Source organism: Passer montanus, unplaced genomic scaffold (genome assembly GCF_014805655.1).
Source record: "Passer montanus isolate IOZ18808 unplaced genomic scaffold, ASM1480565v1 scaffold51, whole genome shotgun sequence".
In the NCBI taxonomy this organism is placed as follows: Eukaryota; Metazoa; Chordata; class Aves; order Passeriformes; family Passeridae; genus Passer; species Passer montanus.
The window spans coordinates 5,658,666-5,684,351 of record NW_024370041.1 but is presented as its reverse complement, the minus strand read 5'-3'; the positions used below and the strand labels follow the sequence as shown (position 1 = coordinate 5,684,351).

Sequence of the window (25,686 nt, the reverse complement as noted above, 5' to 3'; positions counted from 1 at the left end):
GATGCTGTCCATAATCTTGGAGAAGTTGTTGATATCAGGGGATGTCCCAGAAGACTGGAAGAAGGCTAATGTCAGTCCATGTACAAGAAGTGCTTAAAGGGGAATCCAGGAAATTACAGGCCTGTAATTGGAGTTTTACTCCATTCCCTAGGAAAGTTGGGGAACAAATTCTCCTGGGGATTCTCACAAGTCAAATGAAGCACATGATTGGGAAAAGCCAGCAGGGATTCACTAAAGGCAAGTCATGCTTGACAAACCTGATCACCTGACAACACAATGACCTGCTCAGTTGATGTGGGGTGAGCAATGAACATGGCTTTCAGTATATTTTCCCAGAGAGACTTGTCCTAAACTGCTGGATGCTTTAGGGTCTAGACAACTGGTCCATGCAGTGGATGGGGAACTGGCTAGCCAGACACAGCCAGAGGATGGTGGTAAATAGCTCCTTTGCAAACTGGCAGCCTGTGACAAGTGGGGTCCTCCAGGGACCAATATTGAGCCCACATCTGTTTAATATCTTTATAAGTGATCTGGATGGGATCAAGTATATCCTGATGAAGTTTGCTGATAATACCAAGGGGTAAGTGGACACTTTGGGAGGGAGAGCCACCCTGCAGGAAGACCTGGATAGGCTGGAAGAGTGGGCTGCCAAGAACTTCATGAAGTTCCACAAGGACAAGAATTTGCACCTGGGAAATACAATTCAGGAGTGCAGCACAGTTGTCAGCCAGAGGGCCCTGAGGGTCCTGGTAGACAGCAAGCTCAGTACGAGTGACCAGGGTGCTGCTGCTGCAGAAAAGAAAGCCAAGAAAGGCTGGACCAGGGTCCTTTCAACCTGGTTCTATGTGATACTAGGATCAAACAGATCTTACAGCCTATCTACAGGAAGTAATTAGTCAGCCCTACATAACTGGATGTCATTCACTGTGGATGGCTGGTCTGCTTTCTAAAGAACATACCTGAAATTATTGATCCTTATTAGAAATGTGTTTCAATAAATGCCTTAAAATTAGCTGTAACAGAATGAAAAATTTTCAGCCAGAAAAAAATACGCATAGGAAAAAAATTTAGCACCCAAAATGGCAATGCATTTCAAATGTTTCTGTTAAAACACTAAAAAAGATCAACACAAAAGTTTAATGATGTAGTCTCAAGCTTGCAGACACAGGAAGCATGCTACCATAAAATCAGGGGAAATAGATTAGCAATCTAGAGACCAGATGGTTAGTATTTACTTGCTGACATAACACCACCAAATGTTCCTAAATTTCTTTTTTAAATTTGTCTTTCACATTACATTATCAGCATAGGAACTGATCTTGCAAACATATACATAAAGATTTCAACATATTTATTCATTTGTGTAGTCCCATTGACTTTAGAACAGGAGACTGTTCACAGAACCAGGCTGTCACCTTGGGGTAAGTCTACAGAGTTGTAAACTATTTACCTACAACAATTTGGGCAGGCTAAGTGTCTGAAAAAAAAATATCCTGTATGCATCTTTTTATTCTGTTTTTGGTTTTTTTCTTTGCAAGAGAGAGCACTTTATGGAGAGTATGATAAAAGACATTCCCCATCCATAAATTTATCTCCTGGTCTGGTGGATAACTGTTAAACTTGGCAGGGCCTGAAATAAACAGAAGTCTTAAAATGCTTCTCCAGTTTGAAGTCGAGTAAAACTAAATTTTAAAAATTTTGCAAACATTTTTACTCAGCAAATTTTTAATACCAGCATGAGAAAATGTTGTTTAATTATTACAGGATCCTCCTACAAATTACTTAACCTCTCTCCTCTGTGAAAAATATCCTTGATTCCAAATGTTTGTTCAGAGCCTTATTTTCCTCTGGTGGGAAAAACTGTCACTCCTTGCTCTACAATGTTCGTAACTTGTTTAAGTTACCTGTAGGGGCTCTCTATTCAAAATATACAGAATTTTACTAGCATTAGCTTTCCATACTCAAAGTTTTCTCCTTCAGCTTTATATTTTTTCTTTCATTTTCACTTTCTAAAGTGTTGTGTTCCCTCATCCCTGTCATTACTGGGGTTTTTTTGGAGGCATTTACATTGCCCTTTTGTCCAACATATTTTTTCCCAACTTTCATCAAAAACTGCTTCTCAATTGCCTCCATGTTTCTCAATGTCTCATTTTCTCATCTGCCTCCTCAGGTTCATTTTCCTTTATTGTCACATCACTTGCAAAGTCACCTGCCTCCAGGCAGTGTATTTCCTCCCCTATTTAATTTTTTTTCCATTTGCACCATCTGTGTGTGTGTACATGTAATGGAAGCACTTCATTTGGTGAGAGTGATATCAAACTGAGTTGACCCCGTTACTGCCCTGAAAGTAAGAATTTTGTTTTCTTATGCTACAGTTTCTTTGTTAATCACACTTCTAGAAGCCATGAGGAAGATCCTTTAATGTCATAGTTAATATTATAAACTTGGGTAACTCCTCATGTGATCCCCTTGAATACTTACATACTCAGCTCCCTACTTATACAGACACAGCAGCAATGTCTGTCTCTGTTTTACAAAACCAGGAATTCTACCTAAGAATTTTAATTATAGGCAGGTCTTTCAAGTTACTTTTTGTCTGGATATTACAAACATTCAAATATCTGTACCTGCAGCTGACTGTCCCATGCAGATGAAAAGGCTGTGACTACCTTAAAAAAAAAAAAGAAATCCCCTCAAAAAACACTCAACCTATTTTTTCAAGTAGACCTTCAGTGTCTACAGAAACAAAAGCAACAGCAGCAAAAGGAGACTATGGGTAGGTGGGGAATTTTCAGCTTGTCAAAAAAGCACTAGAAAAGTTCTGTCATACATGAAACTTGTAATATTTGTCTAAAGCTTTGCTGTGTTCACTCTCTAGGAAAAAACAGGGCTAGAACACAGGTAATCTGCATGGATGGGAATAAAGCCTTTTGTTAAAGAGATGAGGATTTAAAACTTTAACTTCTAAATGTAACTACTAAAAGTGATGTTTTATATAGAAAAAAAAATCTCAGAACCACCAGAAAACACCATTTCCTTTAAAGCAGTTATGTTCAGAATCTCATCTGGAATGCTGTGTGTCATTCTGGTCACTCACCTTTAAAATGGATGAACTCAAAAGAGCAAAATTAGCAAAACAGTCATCAAAATCCTACCTTATAAAAGAGTATTATCCATCAGAAGAAGGGTTGCATGGGGCATGACCTCTAGCTCTTAAGAGTAAATTCTTTATAAAGCAACAAAATCTGCTCTGATACAACAAGAAAATTGGTATAAATTAATCAGGAATAATCCTAGAAGCAATTTTATAAACTGCCTTTACCTGTCTGTAATGCAGGTCTTCATATAATTCTGGGGACAAAACACCTAACTCATTTTAAGGTACAGGTTCACACATTTACAAAAGAGATTATATGACCTGGTTCTTCGTGGTAGCAGGCAAGGAATAAGATTTTCTCCATTCTTGTGTTCCTACAGATCTGGAGCTGTAATAACAGGGAAGGAGGGGGGCTACCTACTCTACAGTACAAGGTTCAGCTGTGCTGCCATTGTTACCACTCATTAATTGGATTTAATTGCTATATGATTCAAGTAGATAGTAAGATTAAATACTATTAATTCCTGTGGAGTCAGGGGAGAATTTCTTTATATCTTGCTGTAAACAAGTTAAAGTGTCAGGAGGCACTGAACACATAGCCCACCTGAATGCGTGACAGATCTACATCTGAAATGTGTAAAACTATCTTTGCAGAATCAGAAAAGAAACTTGGCATTTTTCCAATGATGCAAACACTGTAGTAAAGGTGGGGTGAGGGACAGTTACTTTGTTTATATTTCAGCAGCCACCATTTTCTCCAAGTTCAGTCTTCTACTACATTTGCTTTATCCTGTTATCATTAATTAAAATCAGTAGGAATGGGCCACATTTCGATATTTAATAACTTTTAATCTTCATACCTGGAGGACCTTCTAAGAAATATTTCCACATATTATTAATTTGCTTGGTGAGTATAACCTTCATCCTGCTCAGCAAGCATAATTAGAGATTAATTTGTTGTGTCAGGGATTTAAAATATTTTAGCTCACCTTTAGGCAACAACATATTAAATTATATAGGAGAATGCAAATACCTTCAAAGACAAAGTTTTAAGAAGGGACATTATTTAATGTAAGAATGGAAAATGGCCTGAGCTCCTTGTACTAATTCTTTCGTTTCTATATTGGAATCCAACTTTTGCTCTTGCCTGTACAGTAAAACAGGCAGAAATATGGGATTTTTTTAAGGAGAACACAAAAGGAAAAGGCATATAGGAAATTCTGCCGGCCAATTTTCGAATTTCAGTGAAAGATTATTTAAATGTCACGTTTCATGGAGGAGCCATCGAGAGCTGGTGCTGCATCTCAGCTCCCTGGGTCCAATCCTCCGTGCCTGCGGCTCCCTCGTGTGGAGCATCCCTGTCCATCTGGGCATCAGCACCGCGGATCCTCACCCTGCCAGCAGCGACTGTGAACCTCTCACTGTGCTTGTCATTCCCAGTACCCCTTGCTGTCCCTCTGCCCAGCAATAAGCAGGAAGTTTCTTCTTTTTCTTTATTTCATTTGATAGACATTATATATATGTATATACACACAGTACAATACTTTTCTTTTGTGATAGAGAATAAATGAAAGTTTTCATTGCTGGTTGTTTGTTAAGTCAACAGATTCCAGTTAATAATGAAAAAAATTTAAACGTTTAATATCAAAAGCAACTTCAAGTATCTTCTATACATTTTAGTATTCAGTATATAGGAAGGTGTTTTGGGGCTTTTGTTTTTATATCAAAAAATGTATTTGAATAGACTATTTTTACCCTCATACTTCAGAGTACTATTCATATCAGACATGGAGTTTAAAATTATGTATCTCATGGTCCCAACTAGCTCTTCACAAGAACCATAGGTCACTTATACAATCAGGCATATGTTTCAAAACAGGGTTTAATCATCAGCAAAGTCAAGGTGCAATAATCATGTTTAGAAATTCACTATCTCATTCTGCTAAAACAGATTAAGCTGCAGTCCTTGATGTGAAGCAATATACAGCACCACTGTTTGCAAAACAATACCTGACTTAGGCATAAATAGTACTTCAGTTCCCCGAGCTATTTATCCCTTAACCTTTCTGTAAAAAAATAATTCAACTTAGGCATATATTGCACTAATTTTATCATACTGGATAGCTCTGACCCTGCATTATGTTTTCTTTGCTGAACTAGGATTACACTAGGGTTTTAATTTCCATTGAAAACCTGGGAATAGGGCAACAGACACACATATGGTGTGCAGTAAATGGTTATCTATAATAGCAATAGTAATCTCAGAGGCATTCACAAAGGAAACTACACATTAGACTTGGAGATCATTTTCTCCAGTAGATTCATCATTCTCTCCTGTAACTGTAAGCTTTGAACTTGAATGATGTTCTGCTGATCCAGGATCCTGCGCACTTCTCTACAGGTTTCTTCCATAGCTCTACTCAACTTCTTTTGTTCTTCCAACATGGCTTCCATTAATTTTAGCTTCTTCTTTTGGAAACTGCAGTTTTGCATTTTTCTTTTCTTAACTGGTCTTTCTTCAGCTCTGAAATGTGAATATTTGTTAGAAATTAGAGTCATATTTATAAAAAGAAAGAACCCAAAATTTGATAGCATATTCTTGGCCAAGTTACAACCTAATCATATTTTTAAACCCCTGTGTTCTCCAATAAATTCCCTCTCAAGTTTGTGCCAAAACATAAGTATTTAATGTATTATTGCATAGTGTTACAGATTGTAAAAAAAAAAAAAAAAAAGAGAGAGAGATTTTACATCTCATTGTTTTTAATAAGAATTTTCCATGCAGAATACCAGACTTTTTTTTTTAATCTTGACATGTCTTACACATTGAATTTATACACTGTACTGGGAGAGACATTTGGTTTATATGGCCCATTGAAACTCCAATTTTAAAGCTGCAATAACCATCCCAATCCAGAGAAAGTGCTGCATGGTTATCTGTGGTGGTATCTTACAGCTTGTTTTTTACAGCATTGCATCAGTGAGGCTGGTCCCACTCCAGAATATGAGTCTCAGAATTTACCCTTGTGCCAAGACACAGCAGTGACACTGACCACTCTTTTTTTTTAATATTCCACCACAAAATATTATAACCAACATAAAAGCCTGAAAAGACAGAAAAATACCTGGGGGTTCTGGTTGAGAGTGGCTGACCACGAGCCAGGTGTGCCCAGGTGGCCAAGAAGGCCAATGGCACCTGGCCTGGATCAGCAATACGTGGCCAGCAGGACCAGGGCAGTGACTGCCACCCTGTACTCAGCACTGGTGAGGCCACACCTCCAATCCTGTGTCCATTTTTGGGTCCCTCACAACAAGAAAAACATTGAGGGGCTGGAGCATGTCCAGAGAAGGGCAATGGACATCCTCATCTGAAACATGCAGAGCTGCCATTTGGAATTTGGGGAACATTTTAAGAATTTCCTCTATGCTTTATCATGCTGGGTTTCTGATTTGGAAAAGAGATTATTAACATGGCAATAAAGACAGTGCTCTCAAGGTGTAAAGGTTAAATGGCTGTCCTAACTTGGGGTGACAGAGCCACACAGTCAAAACCAGCCCATGTGGCATGCAAGTGAGAGCACACACACAAAAATCTGTCTCTTAACCTGCAGCCTAAGAAGGAGTCATGCTAAACTGTGAAAGAGGAAGAAAGGCAAGTAGAAAGCATATGTGTAAGTGTATTACATATCTGAGAAACCTCCAGTTAGAGCTGGATAACTCCTTTCCTAACTTTAAGTGAGAGACCATGTCTTCATTTACACTTTTTGTAACTCCACACTGGAGTCCCCAACATCAAAGATATCTGATGATGTGTCTTGAAGTCCCTTGACACAAACAGCAATCTCAGTCTTGTTCTGCCAAATGCAGTATCCTTTCTAGGTGAAATACAATAATGAGATAGTACAGTTGGGACTAGAATGCCATGTCAACATGCTGCAGATTTTAAGACATCCTTGAATAAGGATAACTTGAACTCTTGAAGAATGTGTTTTTATTAATGTGAAGAAGGGTAGTGGGGGTGAGGTCACTCAGCTGTGGCAGATTTGTATCATAATTTGATTCATGTTCTTATCCTACTTGACAGGCTTTGTGCAGCAGCGACTGTGACATTCAGATCTGTCAGCAGGAGAGATAAACAATCCTTAACACCTGAAAGGCTTAATGCAAATATAAGAAAAAGACACAAGCCCCTTGACATTTAAGAGTGCAGTGACCCAAAAAGGTTGAGATACTATCTACATTGGAAGGTATAGAATAAACTCAGCTTTGCAGGTTCTATACAGCATATTTGATTTGGGGCATCAAATAAACATGAACAAACTGTGGGTCTGCTCAAACTGTGGGTCAAGCTTGCTGCTGATCACTGAAATTATCAGTCTCACAATCCTGTGAGAATGGGTCCTGGCTAACACTAAATTCTGATTGTCTCCCTTACCTCTAAGGGTCAGAATTACTTTAATGTGGTTCTCAAAGAGGTCAAGCAAGTGGAAAAGATATACAGCAGTCTAAGGACAGCACTGAATCTGCTATTCCAAGGTTCCCATCACTGTAGTCACATTCACAAAGAATGCATGGTTTCTGGTAGGCAGAGCAAGAAACTTTCTGAAATGGTGATATTATTTTAGCCAAAGTCACCTTTTGAATTTAAACTTGTTTTCACAGAGGATTTAAATGATGGAAACTGGAAGAATCTCTATTATCTTCACCATACAGTGTTAGAAAGTAGCTGCGGTAAGACCTCCTGTCATGAAGCCAGTACAAACTCACTCCACAAGAGGGCTTGTGTGTTGTCAACATAAACACTGGTGAGAATGGTCCTTAACAAGGAATGAGAGAGAAAATCTGAGGCTTGTCAATAGTACTGAGATGCACTGAGCATTGTGTGTATTTCTTGGTAACAGTAGCCACCATTTGGATTTCAATTTCAACTGAGATGACAACAACAAACAAACAAAAAAAACCCATAAAAAACCAAGATGGAGTGATTTAGATTGAAAGATCTAAAATAAGCCTTCTTTTTAAGTAAAAAGAATCTTTGAAGTGTTTTCCTAGAGTCTCTAAAGGATTTTACCTGTTTTCAGTTAAATCCATCAAAGAACTGTAAGACATGAAACCATACATCTAAAACAGTGTCTTGCACAGCTCCAGAAAGAAAGGAGCAGCAAATTTTTACTGTGGCAACAGTATCTGCAGTCTGCTAATAACTCAAAAAGTACTCACTGAAGAATGCTATTTCAGAACTGTGTTTTAGCACACAGAAGTTTCCCCAAAAGCAATGACCCAAGGATTTTTCAAGGTCTCCCAAGTACTCCCTACATTTGTTTACAGTAACAAATACAACTTGGCAATTAGACCTTCATTGAAAAGAAATACTTATTTCAGAAATTTTCAGGAAGCCCTAGCTTTGGTAATGGTCCCAATCTCCTTTTCTCTTCACTGACTGATACTGGAAGGGTTCTATGGTCACTCACAAGTTCACAGTAAGGAACTGGCACTTAGAATCCTCTCCTCTTGCAGAATTGCTGCTGAAAGGGAGCTCTTGAGAAGGGCCCTACAAAAGAAGGCTCTAAAGAATCTAATTTACAAGCTAAGAGCACTTGCAACATGAAACAATGTAAAATGTCCAGTGATGCCCATCCAGTGATGAGTTATTTGAATACTGAAGTGTTTCCTCAGATTCTGAGCCATCTTTCTTGAGAAGTTCTAGGTGTCCTGGGCAACATGTCAGAGGCCCCTCTCTCTCAGTAATTTTTTATAACAAACTCAGGAGAGAAGCAGAGATAGGAATGTGGGTTCAGCACCAAGTAACCCAAGCAGCACCAGTGTCCTAAACAGTTCCTGCTAGGAGCATCTGTCCTTTGCCAATGTATGGGCACAAGAATAAGCAACTACTGATGATGGCTGATCAATCAGTTCCTGATGCCCATTGTCCATGTGCAGCCAACACCTCTGTGACAGCAGGGGTGCAAGCAGATCCTGACAGCATCTACAAGCTGCTGAAGGAGCACCTCCCTCCTTGCCAAGCCCAGTCTCTAAAGGCAGACTTTGAGGGAATTCTCAGGAAAGGAGGGTCTGGGGAAGTAAGGACCTCAAATACAATCTGCTGGCTCTCTTCTGCTGGGCTTCCAGTACCTATGGCAGAGTATACAAGAGATTGGCATTGGTATTCCTCTGACCACATGGACCAAGTGTGGAAGGGCTCTGGCACTGGGACCATATTCCAAACAGAACCTCACAAAGCTATTTCCCTGCTATGCTCTAAAGCAGACAGGCAGGGTTCCAAGGAAGCAAACCAAGGGAAAGAAATTGTTCCATCTCACCTAGGAGACTGAGCAGAAATGACTGTGTGCAATGGACATGAGGGGGAACAAAGCAAAACCTCCAGATACAATCAGGCAACATATTAGGTAAGTCTCAAATATATTTGCTGTCTGTCTACCTAATACCATTTTAATTCATTGTTCAATTAAAATTTCCTTGCTTACACTTATCCAATACAGCTTGTTTCAGGGACATGTGTGAATAATTAATTAAGCAGGAGTTGAATACAAAGAGTTCTCTGTTTATCAAAATGTATTATCTTCACGAAACCCTAACAGCAATTCCTCATTTCTGACTACTTCATGGCAAACAGGTCTCCAGTACCATCAGTTCTTGGAATTTATGGCTTTTAGCACCTAAAAGCTGTTTCTCACTGGTTTGAGTTTTTTAGCTCCATAAAAATCTGAGCAGACCTTCATAATCCATGTCTTTATTTAAAAAATTAACAATGGTCTGGATATAATCAATATTCATATTAGAGATTATATAAAGATTTCAGAGCATAAGGACTGAGGATGAGGCAACCAGGATCTTCTGGTAAACTAAGCTCATTCAATCATTCAAATGCATTCAGGAATTAATGAGACTCATCCTTGAAGTAAAGCACAGAAAAGAACCACAAATGGCTTGGAGCCTGGGCAAAGCACCTCGCTAGGATACAAGTCTGCATAATGAGTTAAGATGCACTACATAATGCACATAGCCTAAAGCTCAAACTTCTTTGTAGATTATGCCCATTCAGATTTAAATAGCCATAGCATAATTTTAGAAATAGTGAAGTCTTTGCCAAAGATGTTGTTTCCCAAATTAGCATCATCACCGAGTTTTAATGCACTTCTTTTAATCCATATCTTGCTTAGTTAAGTTACCAATTCTTACTTTTTTCTTCCTGTGTAAACTTCACGTAGCAAATTAATTAATCTACATTTAAAAATGAAAAAATACCAGACAGTACAATCATGGCACACAACCATGTGTGTGCCATGATTTTGCCAGAAAGCAAAAAAATACTGAAAAGTTCTCCAATATACTGAAAAGAAAGGTAAGGAGAAGTAACATCTGAAAGTTTCATTCACTAAATTCACATTAGGAACAAGGGACTGGTTTAAACAAGAGTTTGCTTATCACTAGAAAGAAGGGAAGAGTGAATTCTCCATCTTCTGTATTTATCAGGTCTAGACCAGACATTTAGTATTTCCCAGAGTGAAACAAATCATAGAAACAATGTGGAGGACAGCAGAGACAGGGGACTCCTGAATGCAGAAGTGCCCTGCTGAGGGAAGGGTGTCACAGAATCCTCCCAATAACATTTCTGGACTCCAGATCAGAATGACCAAATTCAAATGCTATCTAACAAGAAGTCAGACTAGATAACACAAAAGCAAAAAATACTGAAAGGTTCTCCAATATACTGAAAAGAAAGGTAAGGAGAAGTAACATCTGAAAGTTTCATTCACTAAATTCACATTAGGAACAAGGGTCTTTTAACCTATGAAAGGTCTTTTAACCTATGAAAGTAGCTCTTTCACCCCAATTTTCAGTACAATAGAAATGGCAGAACACATGGAGTCTGAACTACATTCACAGCCTGTATAAATATGTTCTGTCATTATTTTACTATGAAAACAAAGACCATAAATTAATCCACAGGGTGAAAAAAACACTGTTTTCAATTAGATAAAAAGTCATTTACAGTGGTGTCAGGAATTTGGATTTTAAAAGTTTAAGCTGCAGTACAAGACTCCACCACATTGCATTATATTTTATGACCATAATAGAATAATTCTATTATTGTCAGATGTTTGTACTGTATAACAGTGTCAGAGCAGTGTTAGAACAATACTAAGCAATTACAGGCACCCCTTTAAAAGGGATTCCAAATGTTTTCCTCATCTACACACTTGAAACAAAAATTCAAGTTAATTTTATCTCACATTAATTGTGTTATCACTAACGAGCAAAATTTGGCTTTTGTAAGAAGGTCCCAAACTCAAAGTTTTTCAAACAGAATGCAGAGAAAACCAGTTTCAACTATTTTTAACTTGACAATATGTATGTACTGATTGAAGTATAAAACTTGACATTTTTTGCTATCATGAAAGCTAAACATTCAATTGAATTTTTTTTAAGCTATAATTTATATAGCCAAGTAGACTCCTGCTATGTTCAAAGATACTGTGAAAAACACAAAGCTGACACTCCAAAGCTGTGTTGGCGAGTTTAAAGGGATAACAGAAAAGTTTTCAGAAGTTTAAAAGTTATTTAGAAAGAACTACTGTTTGAAAGTTTTCTTCTCTATCAATTGTTGCCATAACATTAGGATTTTATTACTGAATAAAAAATCCTGTAACATAAGTTATAAAATATACAGCTGCAAAACACATCTGTATTTTCATATAGGCATGAGTGTGTATTTTTCAAAATAGGAAAATTAAGGACCTAAAACATTCTTTTTATATCAATTCCCAGCATTGTCTTTTATTCTTTTTTTGAATATGTTGGATAAATTGTCTACTGTTCAGAGGCAAGGGTATTGATAAAATAGCCAAGATAGACACAAATTTTTTATGCTAATTCTTTCCTCTCTTGTTGGCTATTTCAAAGTGTTTTTCAAATACAGGATGAGACATTAATTGCTTAAGCTATAAATTGCTTCCTCAGTTCATATTTTTCCATTAGTAACTCTAAAATAATTAACTTCCTTGTCTAACCATGGCAGCTCTAAGTGATTTTAACCCATGTGGTGTCACTAGCAAGCAATGTATTTTCTTCTGGCCAAGAAAGGGTTCCCTACTCTGCTCTCATTCATCAGCCTAAATTAAACAGGTCAAAGCTGGACAAGCTTTTCAAACCCCCTAGGACTATTGGAATAGCTTTTTCTCCTTCCAGACACATTATCACAAGTGGTTTCTAATTTTTAATCCAATCACGATGTTCACCTGTAATATTACCCTGATCTCTCATTGGTATCTACTGCTCAACTTCTCCTTTTCTTTTAAAACAGGGGAACTGTATTTCAACTTGTGACTGCGTAACCATCTTGCTGCTAAATGACATGGACAATATTCTATTGCACAAAATTCTCTCATAGTGGAGACTGTGAGAGCATGGCTGAATTCCTAAGTTGATTTATCAGGTCTAGACCAGACATTTAGTATTTCATGGCTGAATTCCTAAGTTATGGAGGTCCTGCCATCCTGAGAGCTGCCCTGCCCTTCCCTGCAGCTCCCAGACCCGCCTGAGCCACCAGTGCAGCCACTCCTAGCAGGCAACAGCAGCATTGCAAGGGCTGAGTGGCATTCCCTGCCCCAGACTCACAGCCAGCTGAAAGCCAGCCTGTGCCACTAGGGGCTGGATTTAAATGAGATGCAGCTTCTAAATTTAGCCAGAGAAAGTTAAAATATTTTTTACTAGAACAGGTTAGGGTATTTCCTTGGATAAAATTATAGATAAATAAAAAAACCAGTGAACCTGAAGCTGGCTAAAATGCATCACAGCCTAAATTTTCCAGAGCTTATAATTTAGTGACTGATTTAAGTCCATTTTAGCTGTAAATGAAAGCACCTACATGAAAGTGAGAGTCCACCTGCAAACTGTGGGCATAACAGATGTGGGTTTGGGGTTGATTAACTTGATATCTCTGTGAGGAATGTCTATGTTCTGTAGTGAAGCCTGGTGTGGCAAATTCTGTCCTCTTATGGTACAAAATCTGTGCTGCCCTGGAGTTGCCCCTAAGCTGAAAAAACTTAACATCCAATATTTTTTAAAACCCTGATGTTATGAAGTAGTCAAGTGAATAAACTCCACAATGTTTGTGGAAATGTGACCTTCTAATTAAATATTAAATAATATTATTTTAAATCCAATTGGGAATAAAGTTATTGCATCTGAAATGTGAATGTGGAGTTTGCAAATCCTAAAGTCAAGTGAGTTTGTGTATCAGGAATATCAACTACTTAAAATGGACTAGGTTGAAAAGAAAATTGTTGCTTGTGAACAAAAAGGTTGCTATAGTTCAAAAGTTATGCACCCTAGTAAATATTCGTTGCCAAAAAAAAAGTTTTAAGAAATAATCAGTTATTCAAGGACTATCTGCTTGAATGATTGAATGAATTTAACTTAGTTTTATTCATCCAAGAGTGGCTCTGGAAACAATAATTCGAACTTGCTCGGTTGGTTCTTCTTCCAGCTCAACATCTTTACAGTTGCAGGACTGACAGGTAATTTTACTGTTACAGTTAAAGCCTCACACACTCATGATAAGAATCTCTAGGATCAACTTTTTTCCTGCCAGAAAACTGTAATCAGCTCTTATTTCACACCACTCTGGATGAAAAATGAGACCAGTAAAGTCTGAAATTTGTATCAAGAGTACAATCCTGCCTTTTGTTAAAATGCTGCCTTCCAGGGAACTCAAATCATATCCAAAAAAAAAAAAAAGAATCACATGTTTGCATCTCAAACTAGCATTTACTTTGAAAAAAATTACATTCTCAATTGTATTTAAAATAATGCAATGTACTTTCAAACTGCATGAGCAGCTTTTCAGTGTCCACAGAAATATTTATTTTGCATCTTTTCACCATTTTAATAATAACTGAAGCCAGAGAAATTTCATACTCATATCAAAAGCAGAACTAGAGCAAGCCAAAAATCATCTAAGCAGTATGTTATATCTCTGATTGCACCACAGGACTCTCTTGAACATGCCTGTACTCCTTTTATGAACACTCTCCCTGATGTGAGCCGTGACATGCATGCTGAGTTTTGGCAATAATATACAACTTTTTGCCCAGTTCTCCTACTCCCTTCCAGTCTTTCATAAAGGAATAAAGAAAATGCCCTAATTCAGCAAAGTGATTGAGATTGGGGAACAGATCTCATTTGTGATTTACAGAAAAAATACAAGAGCTGTTAGAGAAAAATGTGTGAGGGTGTTCCCTTTACACAGCAAATTTGGTTCATTCTGCAAAGTACTAAAAAGAGGGGAAAATAGATGCTACCTCAGCTTGTAAGAAAGCAAGCTTGATGAGCTCTCTGAATGTTCATCTTCAAAGCATTCTTCCCTTCCTTCATATGTAAACTGGTTATATGGCAAATACAGAGGGGTGGACTTGGCTGATGGAGATTGCGAGGCCTCTGTCTGTGATGTAGAAGGACCTGGCTGCTGATTTTCATGCATTTTCACATCGCTGTGGTCTGTCACTTTGGATAAGATCCTATCAATGGTTTTGTAGTAAGGCCAGTCAGGTGCCACAGTTTCACTGTCAGTCATGCATTTTAATTTCCTGTAAGAAAAGGCACACAACATTAAAGCTTGTTTTGCCACAAAAAGTACTTTTCATACAGATCTATCTCAAAACATTTGTTCTGGTCACATTTAGGAGTCAAACTGAATGCTTTTAAAGAGAAAAAAATTAGACACTTTTCTTCTTTAGCTTCCACTGAAGCCTTTCAGGTTCTTTTCCTAGGTTTGACCTGTTATAAAAAGTTGCATGTAAACCCCAGATGAAATTCAATACAGATAAAGAACATTACAACTTCTAATGGAAACAGGACTGTGTTGGTGGTTGAATAATTTTCTTCCCCTTAAAGAATGCCCAACAAACCAATCTGACAGCAGTCTCTGACAACTGGACTAAGCAACACACCACAGCCTTTACTGAACTGAGGGCAGCCCTGCGCTTTCATGCTTTGAAGAATGAATATTTATTTTCTATAATGAATACAAGTGGCTATAAATATAATGCATATCCTTTTTCTAATATGGCTTAAAAGCCTGAAATGCCTTGGTAAATATCCTTGTAACAACCATGAGATACAGACATCTGTTCATTTGTTACAGATGAAAGTAGAGGAAAGATGAACTAGGGAAAAGTACAGTTTCATTAATTTACCAAAAAAAAAAATCAAAAACCCCTAAAACAGTTAATAATGCATTTAGAAACAGCATGCACAAACACATTACATCACAGTGGACTATCAACCATGACCCTGTTCTTCATGTGTGTCTTATGAGATTTATTATTCGGTCCTCAGACAAGTTCACTGCTATCCCAGTGGTTACCCAGTGTTATTTTATTTTCTTTTATTGATGTAATATACATCTCAAAGAAATTCCACTGCCCAACATGAGTCCCAAACTTTCTTTTCATTTGCCTCTCTCAGTTCAGATCTTGTTACTCTAAATCAAAATGCAGGAAGGGAGTACAACAGGAAAGGCAAGACCAATGACAAATGCCCCATTTTCATAAACCAGATTTCATTCAAATTAACAAAAAGCCGAACCAAATTTGATTCTCACAGCTAGAGGTTTGCATTTGCAGGAGAAAAAAACCAACCAAACAAAGAAAAAACCAAAAAAACACTATTCCTGGACACCTGGCCCACCCTTCTTTTCTTGAAGCCTTTCAGGTTTTCTTTTCTCAGAATCATTCCTGCCCACACCAGTCTTGCAAGGGGTAGAATTAAATAACATGTAAACATGAAAACAATGATGCCAAACTTAAAAGTGAGAACTTGAAGTTCTTCCTTTTAAAATGCTGTCAGCCTAGAGTAAGGGGAAATCCACTAGTGGGAAAAGAAGGCAGTAAGATTTGCTTAGATTTTAAAGCCCTTTAAGGAGTCTTTTCTCCTTGTCCTTGCAAGGTCTGATGAGCTTTTCCAGCTATTTAGAAATGCACATCATAGTCCTGCAAAGCAGAGCCTCACAGCCATCCATACTTTTATGCCCTCTATGCATTCAAAATGTTAATTTCATACATATTTCACAACCTACTGCTGCGATTTCATAGTCAGAGAATATTGAGCACAGCCTACCCATCCAGCACAGACAGAAAATAGCTAAACACAGGCCTGACAACAACTATCAATTAATATTGATTATTTTTAGTTCAATTGTTGAGGCAATTTGCATGAAAAACAGATCAATTATGCCACTATAAGCTAGTAGCCAAGCCTACATGCCATATTTGTTTGCCTGTGTTGAAATTCTCAATGTGTTCAAGCTATGAAGTTTAAAACTGAGCTGCAATTATGCAGTGCATTCACCATCGTCAGGCATCCTCAGGGGTGAGGTAGCAAAAGCCAGGGGTGACCACATCTCAGCTGGGCCACTGCCAAGTCCAGAGGCTGCATTGAGACATCATGGGACATCGTTTGAGCCCTTAGGACTGCAAAGCATTGGTCAAAAAGGGCAGGACAAGCTTAGAGCTGATACTCTGCTGCTGCTCTGGGAACAGGCTTGTACTGAGCCCAGTGTCAGCCAGGAGCCCCGGGTCCCCACGAGCAGAGCTGCTGCCCTGCCAGGCCGTCCCCTCCTGCTCCAGCATTTGGCCATCCCAGGAGGAGGACTTTGCATTTGTCCTTGTTGAATTTGATGGGGTCCCTGTCAGCCCATTTCTCAACCTGTCCCTGAGTGCCAGTCCTGCCCTGCAGGGACTGCTACAGACTGCTGCCCCAGTTTGGCACCATCTGCAAACCAGTGAGCACGCACTCCACCTTTGCCTTTGGAGTGTTGATTTTAAACAGGACACATCCCAGTGCAAAACAGCTGCAGTCCTCCACTGGGAATGAGCTTCTAGGCAGAATACAAACCATTAAAAACCACTCTGTGCCCAGAGATCCAGAGAGTTTTCCAGCCAGCTTGTAGTCCTTCCAGCTGCAGTGTAACATCCCAGCTTGGATAGAAGGATGTTCTTGGAGACTGAGTAAAAAGGGTTTGTACTGTGAGCTAGGCAATACTTTGCCCTACCCTCACCCACAGATCTAGTCTTCTAAAAAAGAAAGCAAGCAGGTCTGTCAGAAGGGATTCAGTGCTGGTAAATCTGTTCTGCCTATTCCCAGTCACCACCTTCTCCTTTCCATGACTGGAAATTGCTTCCAAAACTTCTTGCTCAGTGATCTTCTAAGGAGTTGAAGGGAAGAGCTCTTCATTCCTGTTCCTGCCTTTCTGAAGATTCAACAGCCTTTTTCTGGTCCCTAGAGACCTCCCTCAATCTTCACAAAGTTTCAGAGATGATTCCTGACTCAGTCCTTTCCTACTGCTGGTATTTCTGATAACTCTGCTGCAGGCACATCTGACTGGGCAGTGAAGGCTGAAATACAGACACCAGCTACCCTCAGCCTCATTACTTGCATCTGCTTCCATTAAATCACCCTGTGGTGATTCTGGGGCAACCCAGGTATAACTACAGTCTGGGGGATGAAGGCATTGAAGGCAGTCCCACAGGGAAGGAGCTGGGGATGCCCTCAATGAGAGGCTGGACATGAGCTGGCAATGTGCTTGTAGCCCACAAAGCCAACCATTATCCTGGGCTGCAGCAAAAGCAGCATGGCCAGCAGGTTGAGGGAGGGAATTCTGCTCCTCTGCTCTCCTGGGACCCCACCTAGAGGGCTACAAAAATACTCAGAGCATCTCTGCCACAGAGACAGGCTGAGAGAGACAGGATTGCTCAGTATGGAGAAGAGAAGGCTGTGGGAAGACCTTATTATAGATTCACACTAGATATATGGAAGAAATTTTAACCAGAGTGGTGTGCCACTGAAACAGGTTGCCCTGGGAAGCTGTGGATGCTGCATCCTGGAAGTTTGGATGGGGCTTTGAGCAATCTGGTTTAGTGAAGGTGTCCCTGCCCATGGGAGGGGGTTGGAAAGAGATGGTCTTTAAAGGTCCCTTCCAACCTGAACCATTCTATGATTCCATGGAAAGTTTCCAGGAGTAAATATTTTGCCTGTAGGTTGGTACCTTTTTGTTGGTGTTTGAGCTCAGCTGTGTACCCAGACCCCCTTTTCTTACAGAACTATGACAATTTGGAAGGAAGAGCTGCTGTTTGTTGTCTGCTCACAGAGCTGTAGAGTTACAGTTATATAAATGCAGGTATTTCTCTGGCTCTCAATGCACTGAATGGATACTAATTCTACTTCTGACTGCTTACCATAGCTCTGAGCTAAATAAAAGGGATCACTACCAGGAGGTAGACAAGAGAACTGTGTTAGCTTAAAAGCAGCACCAGCAGCAATCATCTACCTGTATGGAGTCTGGCTCACACACACAGAAAAAAAGGATGAAACAGGGAAAGAGATGAGAAGATAAGGGGAAAGGGAGTGTCAGTCCTTTGGAAGAGGAGGAGAAATGCTGCAGGTGGAGGTAAATAGGGAGAACATTCACTGCAATAGTGTTGATGGTTTAGTTTTCTGGTAAAAACAAACCAAATAGCTACCTTTGTAATACTAATATCGAGTTCTGGGATTTACTGACTTTTAATATTTTTTCTACAACTGCCAGAAGTCCAGGAAACCTAGTTAGACAGCTAAGAGCTTTTGCCTGCATTGAGATAAATGTAAGCCTGGAAAAACTGGAGTCTACAGCAGAGATTAATTTACTGCTCTCAGTCATTAGCATAACTCATCACAGCAACCTTAGCTACATCCAAGAGATAGAACTGGAGTTTTATTTTTTTAATGAAATATGAGGATGTTGAAAGAAACAGGACAATAGGAAGGCTGGAATGCAACAGTCCAGAAATGAGAGAGCAAGATGAGCCAAATATTAACACTTTGCAATTGGGCACTGCCTGAGGGAGCAAGCCATGCAGGAAAAATGAGGTAAGAAACAAAGGTAAGTGAGAAAGTCAGGAGAGCTTGTGAAATAAATTCACACTGAGTTTATCTGGAGCTGTTGCTGTTTCATGAGGCTCTATTAAAATCCAGCTGAGAGCAGAGGCAACTGAGAACTCTCTCCAAAAATTCAGGGATCAAAGTCAGATTTCCAGTGGACAAATATCCAAAGCATGCCAACTGAGTTAATTTGAAAGGTGATTGCTTGTCTTATTCCAGAGAAGTGAATAAATTAATGGACTTTGAGATCCCACTGCCAAAATGCTCCACTGAATAGACTGAGACAACTGTTGAGTCATTTGTGTTGCCATTGACCTTTTTTCAAACTTTATTCTCTGTGCCTATTAATCTACCTTCTTAAAAAAAAAAACTATCACAATATTATATTCTAAAGAGGTTTTGGTTTTTTTGAAAATCATCATTATTTAGTCAACAAAAAGCAAGCAGTCTATAATTTGCTTCATTTTTTTAGACTTTGCTCAAAGCAGAATTGCTTTTTTATTATTATTGCAGCATTTGATATTACTACTTGCCTTAAGGAATGGATACAAGATCCATCTCCTGGGGTTTCTAGGAAAAGCTTTCAAAATAAATAATAAATAGCAACTGCTTTGGAACCAATGAATGGTGAGGAGAAGAAGGATGATGAAAGTACAATACTAAGTTGTGCATCTGCCCTAAATTATTGAAATTAAAGACAAAGATAGTAAAGTATTCAACTTTTTGCAGCAATTTGGCTGCACTCATATTTTATCATTTGCTGTAACAGAGGTCAAATTTGCCAGTTGCATAATGTCATGGAGTATAGCAATGGATTACACAAGCAAAAATGTTTAATTGCTATCATGTACACATGAAAATAAAAAATTACACTACTCTTTCATTCAAATCATGAGACTGATTCAAATTTACCAATCATTAACATTAATTGACTGTGATTCAAATCAAAGAGCAACAGCTGCATCCTGTTTTCTAGGCTTTGGGGAGGGTGATGTTTTTGAAAATAATAAATTTGCATTCACACAGTTCTTATTTTTAAACATCAGAAGGAATCAGTCAAAACTGTGGACCACTGTGCAAGCTGTGCATACCCTGCTTCCTTTTTTTAATAAGTATTGTGGCAGTGGCAATGTTATAACAGCAGTCACAGAGCACTGTGACACAGTGGGATCAGCACATTAGCAGTGACAGGACAGGGCTTTCAGAAGGAATAATTACAGGTTCACATGAGCTGATAGCCCCAAGTAGGCTGCACAACACAAAGAACTGGGCACAGACTCTAAGGGATGCTAAACCTCAAGAGCTGGCACACTAATCTCAGGAAAACTTTTGATGAGCAGCACATGTGAAAGCTTAACTTTGAATTCCAGGAAGCTTGACTCAGCCCTTCCTTCTTCCAGGATGGATAAATGGGGAGGTTCATGCAGCTCACCACACAGGTATCTTTGAAGCAGAACATTAAAAACCTGGTGGCTGATCTATCCACAGCAGATATTTCAGATTTTACAGCAATCCCTAAAAGCAGAACTTTACTCAAATACACCTGCAGAAAGAATTTTTCTTCCACCTATGGCGTTGTGCAGAATTTTCCACCCAGTCAATTTCCACGGTGGATGAAATGGTCCCTTAATATACCGAGACTCCAGTAAGAATTACTTCAGGTCACGGTATATTTTTCCCTGATTAGTTTCCTCCAAATGCACTTGGACTACAGTAATGTAGAGGAATACAGGAATCACTGCCAGCTCAGTCCATTGTCTCACTCTCTTCTGACAAAGGTCAGTGCTGAATACTTCAAGAATGATTTTGACAGACAGCTTTTGAGGGCACATTCACCCATAAAAACACATGATTATTTTTCCATCAACAGCCAGTAACATCCTGAAACCCGCTGTCTTTCATAACTCTACCTAATTGGAAGACAAACAACATCTGTTTTTTTAATTTAATAAATCTAATCTTTAGTAAAAATAATAATAATACTAAAACAACCTGCTGCTCTCTTGGTGTCAATGATTTTCAGAGGCAATTAGTTCCATGTGCTAATTATGCAGTGCAATACAAATTTATATGACTTTAACTAGTTTTGCATTTCTTGCCTTGCAATTCTTGTAAATAATTTCTTGTATTATGGCAAAAAAAAATCTGCTTTACATTCTGAAAAATAGTGCATATTTGTATGCACCTCTGAAACTCCTTTAGCATTCACAAACTTATTTTTTTTACACTTCTCTTAATAAAGAAAGCTTTCCACATCTCAGCCTAACTGTTCTCTAAACATCTTCTCATTCTCTTATCACCTTGCTGAAATATAGGGCAGGCAGAAATAAACACAAGAATTCAAGGAGGAAATAATGAGATAAAATAGATTTCTGTTTGGTATTTTAACACCCTGAATAATGTTTTCACCTCAGATGTGGAGGAATGGGATATAAACATCCTAAAATTGCTTATGTGTGTGATGCTCATGCACACTGAGCTCCACCCGAGGTAACTTTACCTGGCAGCACAAGATCCCACAGGGGATCCAAACACAGCCAGAACCAGGGTGAATACCTGGGGTGGGAGCCCTTTCTGAGCCCCCTGCCACTGTACACACCCATGCAGGCTGCACTTGCTGCAGAAACTGCAATAATTGGCCAAGAAACACTCCTTCCCTACTTATGCATGTGTTTGCCTGACTTAGGCACCTTCTACTCATAATGAATGGCTTGCACTAAGCAGAATAAAGAAAACAATATTTACTGAACTGCCTCTTAGAATGCCATGGGATCCTCCAACTGGAGAGCACCATTATGAACATGTTCTCTGCTTTCTGTTTCAGTACCCTATATGACTCAGATCATCAATATCTATTTCAACAGATGTCCCAGGATAAGACGCACCAGTGACAGCACTTTTAAAACTGAACTTGGTTAAAGACACTACTAGAAATATTCAAGTATTGCTTTTTCCTTTTATGGAAAAAATACACATATATGTATTCATCCATATATGTATGTGTAATAATTTGTAGGACAGGGGTTTTATGTTCCTTTATGAAATTTTGACAATTAGGTAGATAATATGATCTGATTAAATATTTTTATGCAGTTTATTTCTGATAAAGGAAGAGTAGAAGCCACTCCACTTCTGCCGCACTGTTCAGAGTTGCCTAAAGTACAGGATCCTGAAGTGGGTGCAGAAATAAGCTCCTAGGTGCAGAACACCCCTCCTCACTCCTGCTACTGGTACTCCGTTCTCCCAAACCACACTCACTAACCCAATGTAATCTTTACAAAGTATTATCTCAAAACAGAGCATTTCCCACTCTCAGGATCTTCTTTTCCAGTTTGTGCCACAGGGCAGCAATGATGCTCAGAAATGCAGTGATGTAAAGCACCTTCCTCAAGGGTCCTGCAGGCACCCAAACATAAATTAAAACTCAGCTGCCTCACAGCAAAGCCAGCAGTCGGTGGCCATTCACATCATTTACAGTTTCACCACCACCTTCCCTATCCTCACATACCACCAAAAAGTACCCAGAAAACTAGAAATTGTGAGTAACAGCTTCTGCTTGCCCCTGTTCTCCATACCACCTCACCTTGACAGCAAAGCACGCAGGCATGTGAGCAAACAATAAGGAGATGCATTTTATATTCCAGAGCACAAAATGAAACAGCTCTGTGACAGCACAAGGCAGTTTTTAACTCTCCTAAATTAGCATCTCAATCAATAAGCAGGGAGCTGCCATGCACTGCAAAATAGAAAAGCAGATTGACAACATGCAACAGAAGCAATCTTAGAAGTTCACAGAAATAGAAAGATATTTCTTAAAAGTGTGGTTTCTCTCACACACACAGTGCATGCATGCGAGTGATTTTATTTCTTCCCTTCCCCCAGTGCAACTTTAAAGTAAAAACATTAATTAGGGGAAAAAATGAGACTCTCTGATGGATGACAACACTGTAAATTTAGAACAAAGGCTGACAGAAATAACCTATTCCACTTGGCAATTACGGCACTTAACTATGGTGCAGTGTTGCTGCCACAGACACCTGTGAAATCTCAGTGCCATGAGATGCAATTCCCAGCAGGGAGGACTGCAGATTTAGCAGACTAAGCAAAAGCCTGGTAGCCTGCAACTCCTAAATCTGCATCTGAGTGGGAATTGCTGGGTGATGCTGGACAAAAATTTGCCTTACTTCCAGCTTTCTCATCTACAGTCTGGGTGAAGGAAACTGCAGGGATTACAGCAGGGTTGGTAAAACATTTTGGAGACGTTAGGATTTGCCACAAAACATCAGGTTTGATATTATGGCAAATGATGTTAAACATTATGCTTGTGGATCATAGACATGTAGAAGGACATTCAAAGTTAAGGGGTTTACAGGATTTTCCCTAGTTTTCTATTTGATGAGCAGTCTCTGCATTAAATACAGTGAGGGTGCCTTACAGAAAAGCGAGCAGTTTTAACATGGTTGCCTGCTGTAATAACCTTTTTTATTATTAATATCAGCTTTGAGGAGAGATTAAATAAAAGAGTCACATATTTGATTTTCTTGCATTACAAGCACCTAGCTCAAATCACCACTCAGGATTTCCAGTATGAGGCAGTTTGTGCTTCACAGAGATAAGAATTAAAAAAAAAAAAAAGAAAAGAAAGAAGAGAAAAAAAAATGGAAACATTTCTGTTAAGTTCTAATTATTTTTCTCCCTGCAAACAACAAATGCACAAATGCCTCACATTTTCTGAAGCCAACTTCCCCTCCTGACTGCTTGCCTGTTCTTTATCATCCCCTCATAGACACCTCCGCCCTCCCCCCGACTCCTCTGGAGCAGTATTGACGGTGCACATTGATTCTCTCTGCAGATATAATAGTTCTTTCACTGCTGCTGCTTATAATTATAGCAATGTGTGTCACTCAGTAATAAGACATTCAATTATTCTTGGCCCCGTGAAGTGTAACCCTTCAACTCACGAGACCAAAACTGAGGAGCATCAGCCCCCCCCAAACATTATTCTGTTCTAGTTTTCTCCTTTTTTTTCTTTTTTTTTAACTTTGCCTTGCAATTCCGATCCTCAGTGGCCACTTGAAACTGCAGGAGTTTCACTGCAAGGAATTGGCTGCCAAGCTAACACAATCAGTCCCCTCAGCAAAGAGAAAAAAAAAATCTCTTTTCCCCAATAAATACATTTCCATCCCTCTGCATCATAACAGTGCCAGCTAATTTTAAAGAAACAAAGTTGTCCCAGAGTTTGACACGAAATGGGGGGGACAAATTAACAATGACGTAACAGCATTGGCAAGAGAGAATTTTAAAAGCGATATGAACAATCTTTAATCTTTTATCGACAGATTTCCTCTAGGAGACTTCTTTCTGAAAGGCAAAAATCACTGCGCCGTTCCTGCTAAAATCTCTTAAAATAAAAAGAATTAACTGAAGCTTACCTGTACTGGAATGTCATATTTGTAATTTTTATCTTTATTTCCTCTCCGTGGCGAATTTCTCCAGTCATTTCAAAGAGTTTGTTAGCCATTTTCTCATAAACTTTGGCATTCCTTTTAGTTTGTTTCAGCTCATCAAAAAATTCTTCCCAAACCAGCATTAAACCTCTCATTTCTGCATCAGTCCAGTTTCTGGCCCTCCTGTGTTTCTCAGTCTGAGAAGAGACAATGTAACTGGGAATTTCTGCTGCAGCCATTGCTGACTGACCTAAAAGGGTTTTAAAAGAGGACACTTAATATAGATTGAGTTTTTAGTTTAGGTTTTTTGTAGTGCAAGACATGCATATGTGGATAAAGAATTTGAATGACAACAGAACATATGAAACCTTTTTGCAACAGCTTGAAGCTTGAGTGCACAAAATGGGGCCTACATCTGACAGGCAGGAATTTAGTTAAAAGCTTTTAAACAGAGAAACGTCATTTTGATGTCACGTTTCCATAGCAACAGAGCAACTGCATAAGCTACAACAACAAAAACCTTTTAACTGAAAGCCAAAGAATCAGGACAAAGTTGACAGGCCATCAATATTAAAGCTTTTAAACACTTTAGGTTTAACAAAAAAAAAAAGATCTATGCAGCCTTTGAGAAGCTACTTTTAAGTTTCTACTTCTTTTTTAGCTTTCCCTTACCTTTTAGGCAGACAATCTGCTAGCAGGGGGTCATGGTCGCCTGAACGAGCTTTTAAGTTGTGCCTTGACAGACTCTCTAGGAGGTTGCAAGGACTGAGGCCATGTACACAAAAAAAAAAAAAAAAAAAAAAAGCTTTTTTTTTTGCAAAGATATTCTGCAAAAAGAATCAGCCAGCTTTATGAAAACTATACATCTCTAAGCTAATAAATGTTTAAGCAGGCAGGCTCATTAAAACGAGCCTGCATCTGGGCTTTAGTACATGCAAAAAATAGTATTTAAGTGTTTATATAGAGAGAAATATATACAAAATTTCAATATAAAGCCACTTTTTTTTTCCCCGAGATGTTTTGCTGCTGATAAGCACACACTGCAGTCCTGTCAGTATGAATTTGCCTTTGTAGGTATGTATTACTGTATGTGTATTTTGTATTCCTAGTAATTTAGATGCTATTTATGCAGCCTGTGTTCTGCCTTAGGACTGCAGCAGAAGCATTTCACCTGCTTTATGGGCAACCTAAAAGGATTATTCA

At 38.8% G+C, this 25,686-nt stretch overlaps 1 protein-coding gene across 2 annotated transcripts; it reads right to left on the bottom strand.

The window, feature by feature from the left end:
• Positions 1 to 4,575: 4,575 nt before the first annotated feature.
• On the bottom strand, positions 4,576 to 25,225 carry MSANTD1 (Myb/SANT DNA binding domain containing 1). Of its 2 annotated transcripts, XM_039723917.1 has the most exons (4): positions 25,156 to 25,225; positions 24,469 to 24,733; positions 14,422 to 14,706; positions 4,576 to 5,621 (listed from the first exon to the last, which is right to left on the bottom strand). In XM_039723917.1, exons 2-4 carry the CDS (start codon positions 24,720 to 24,722, stop codon positions 5,381 to 5,383), a joined length of 780 nt encoding a protein of 259 aa, XP_039579851.1. In that variant the 5' UTR covers positions 24,723 to 24,733; positions 25,156 to 25,225; the 3' UTR covers positions 4,576 to 5,380. The 2 variants fall into 2 exon arrangements, with proteins under 2 accessions (XP_039579851.1, XP_039579850.1); XM_039723916.1 differs by lacking the exon at positions 25,156 to 25,225 and having other exon boundaries at positions 24,469 to 24,893.
• Positions 25,226 to 25,686: the final 461 nt, after the last annotated feature.

Excerpts from the sequence above, each read along its gene's own strand:
- MSANTD1 (XM_039723917.1), bottom strand. The coding sequence starts at position 24,722 with ATGGCTGCAGCAGAAATTCCCAGTTACATTGTCTCTTCTCAGACTGAG. Across the intron at positions 14,707-24,468 it reads AATATGACATTCCAGTACAG|GAAATTAAAATGCATGACTG; the intron begins GTAAGCTTCAGT and ends CTTTTCTTACAG. Across the intron at positions 5,622-14,421 it reads TTGCTTTCTTACAAGCTGAG|AGCTGAAGAAAGACCAGTTA; the intron begins GTAGCATCTATT and ends TTCACATTTCAG.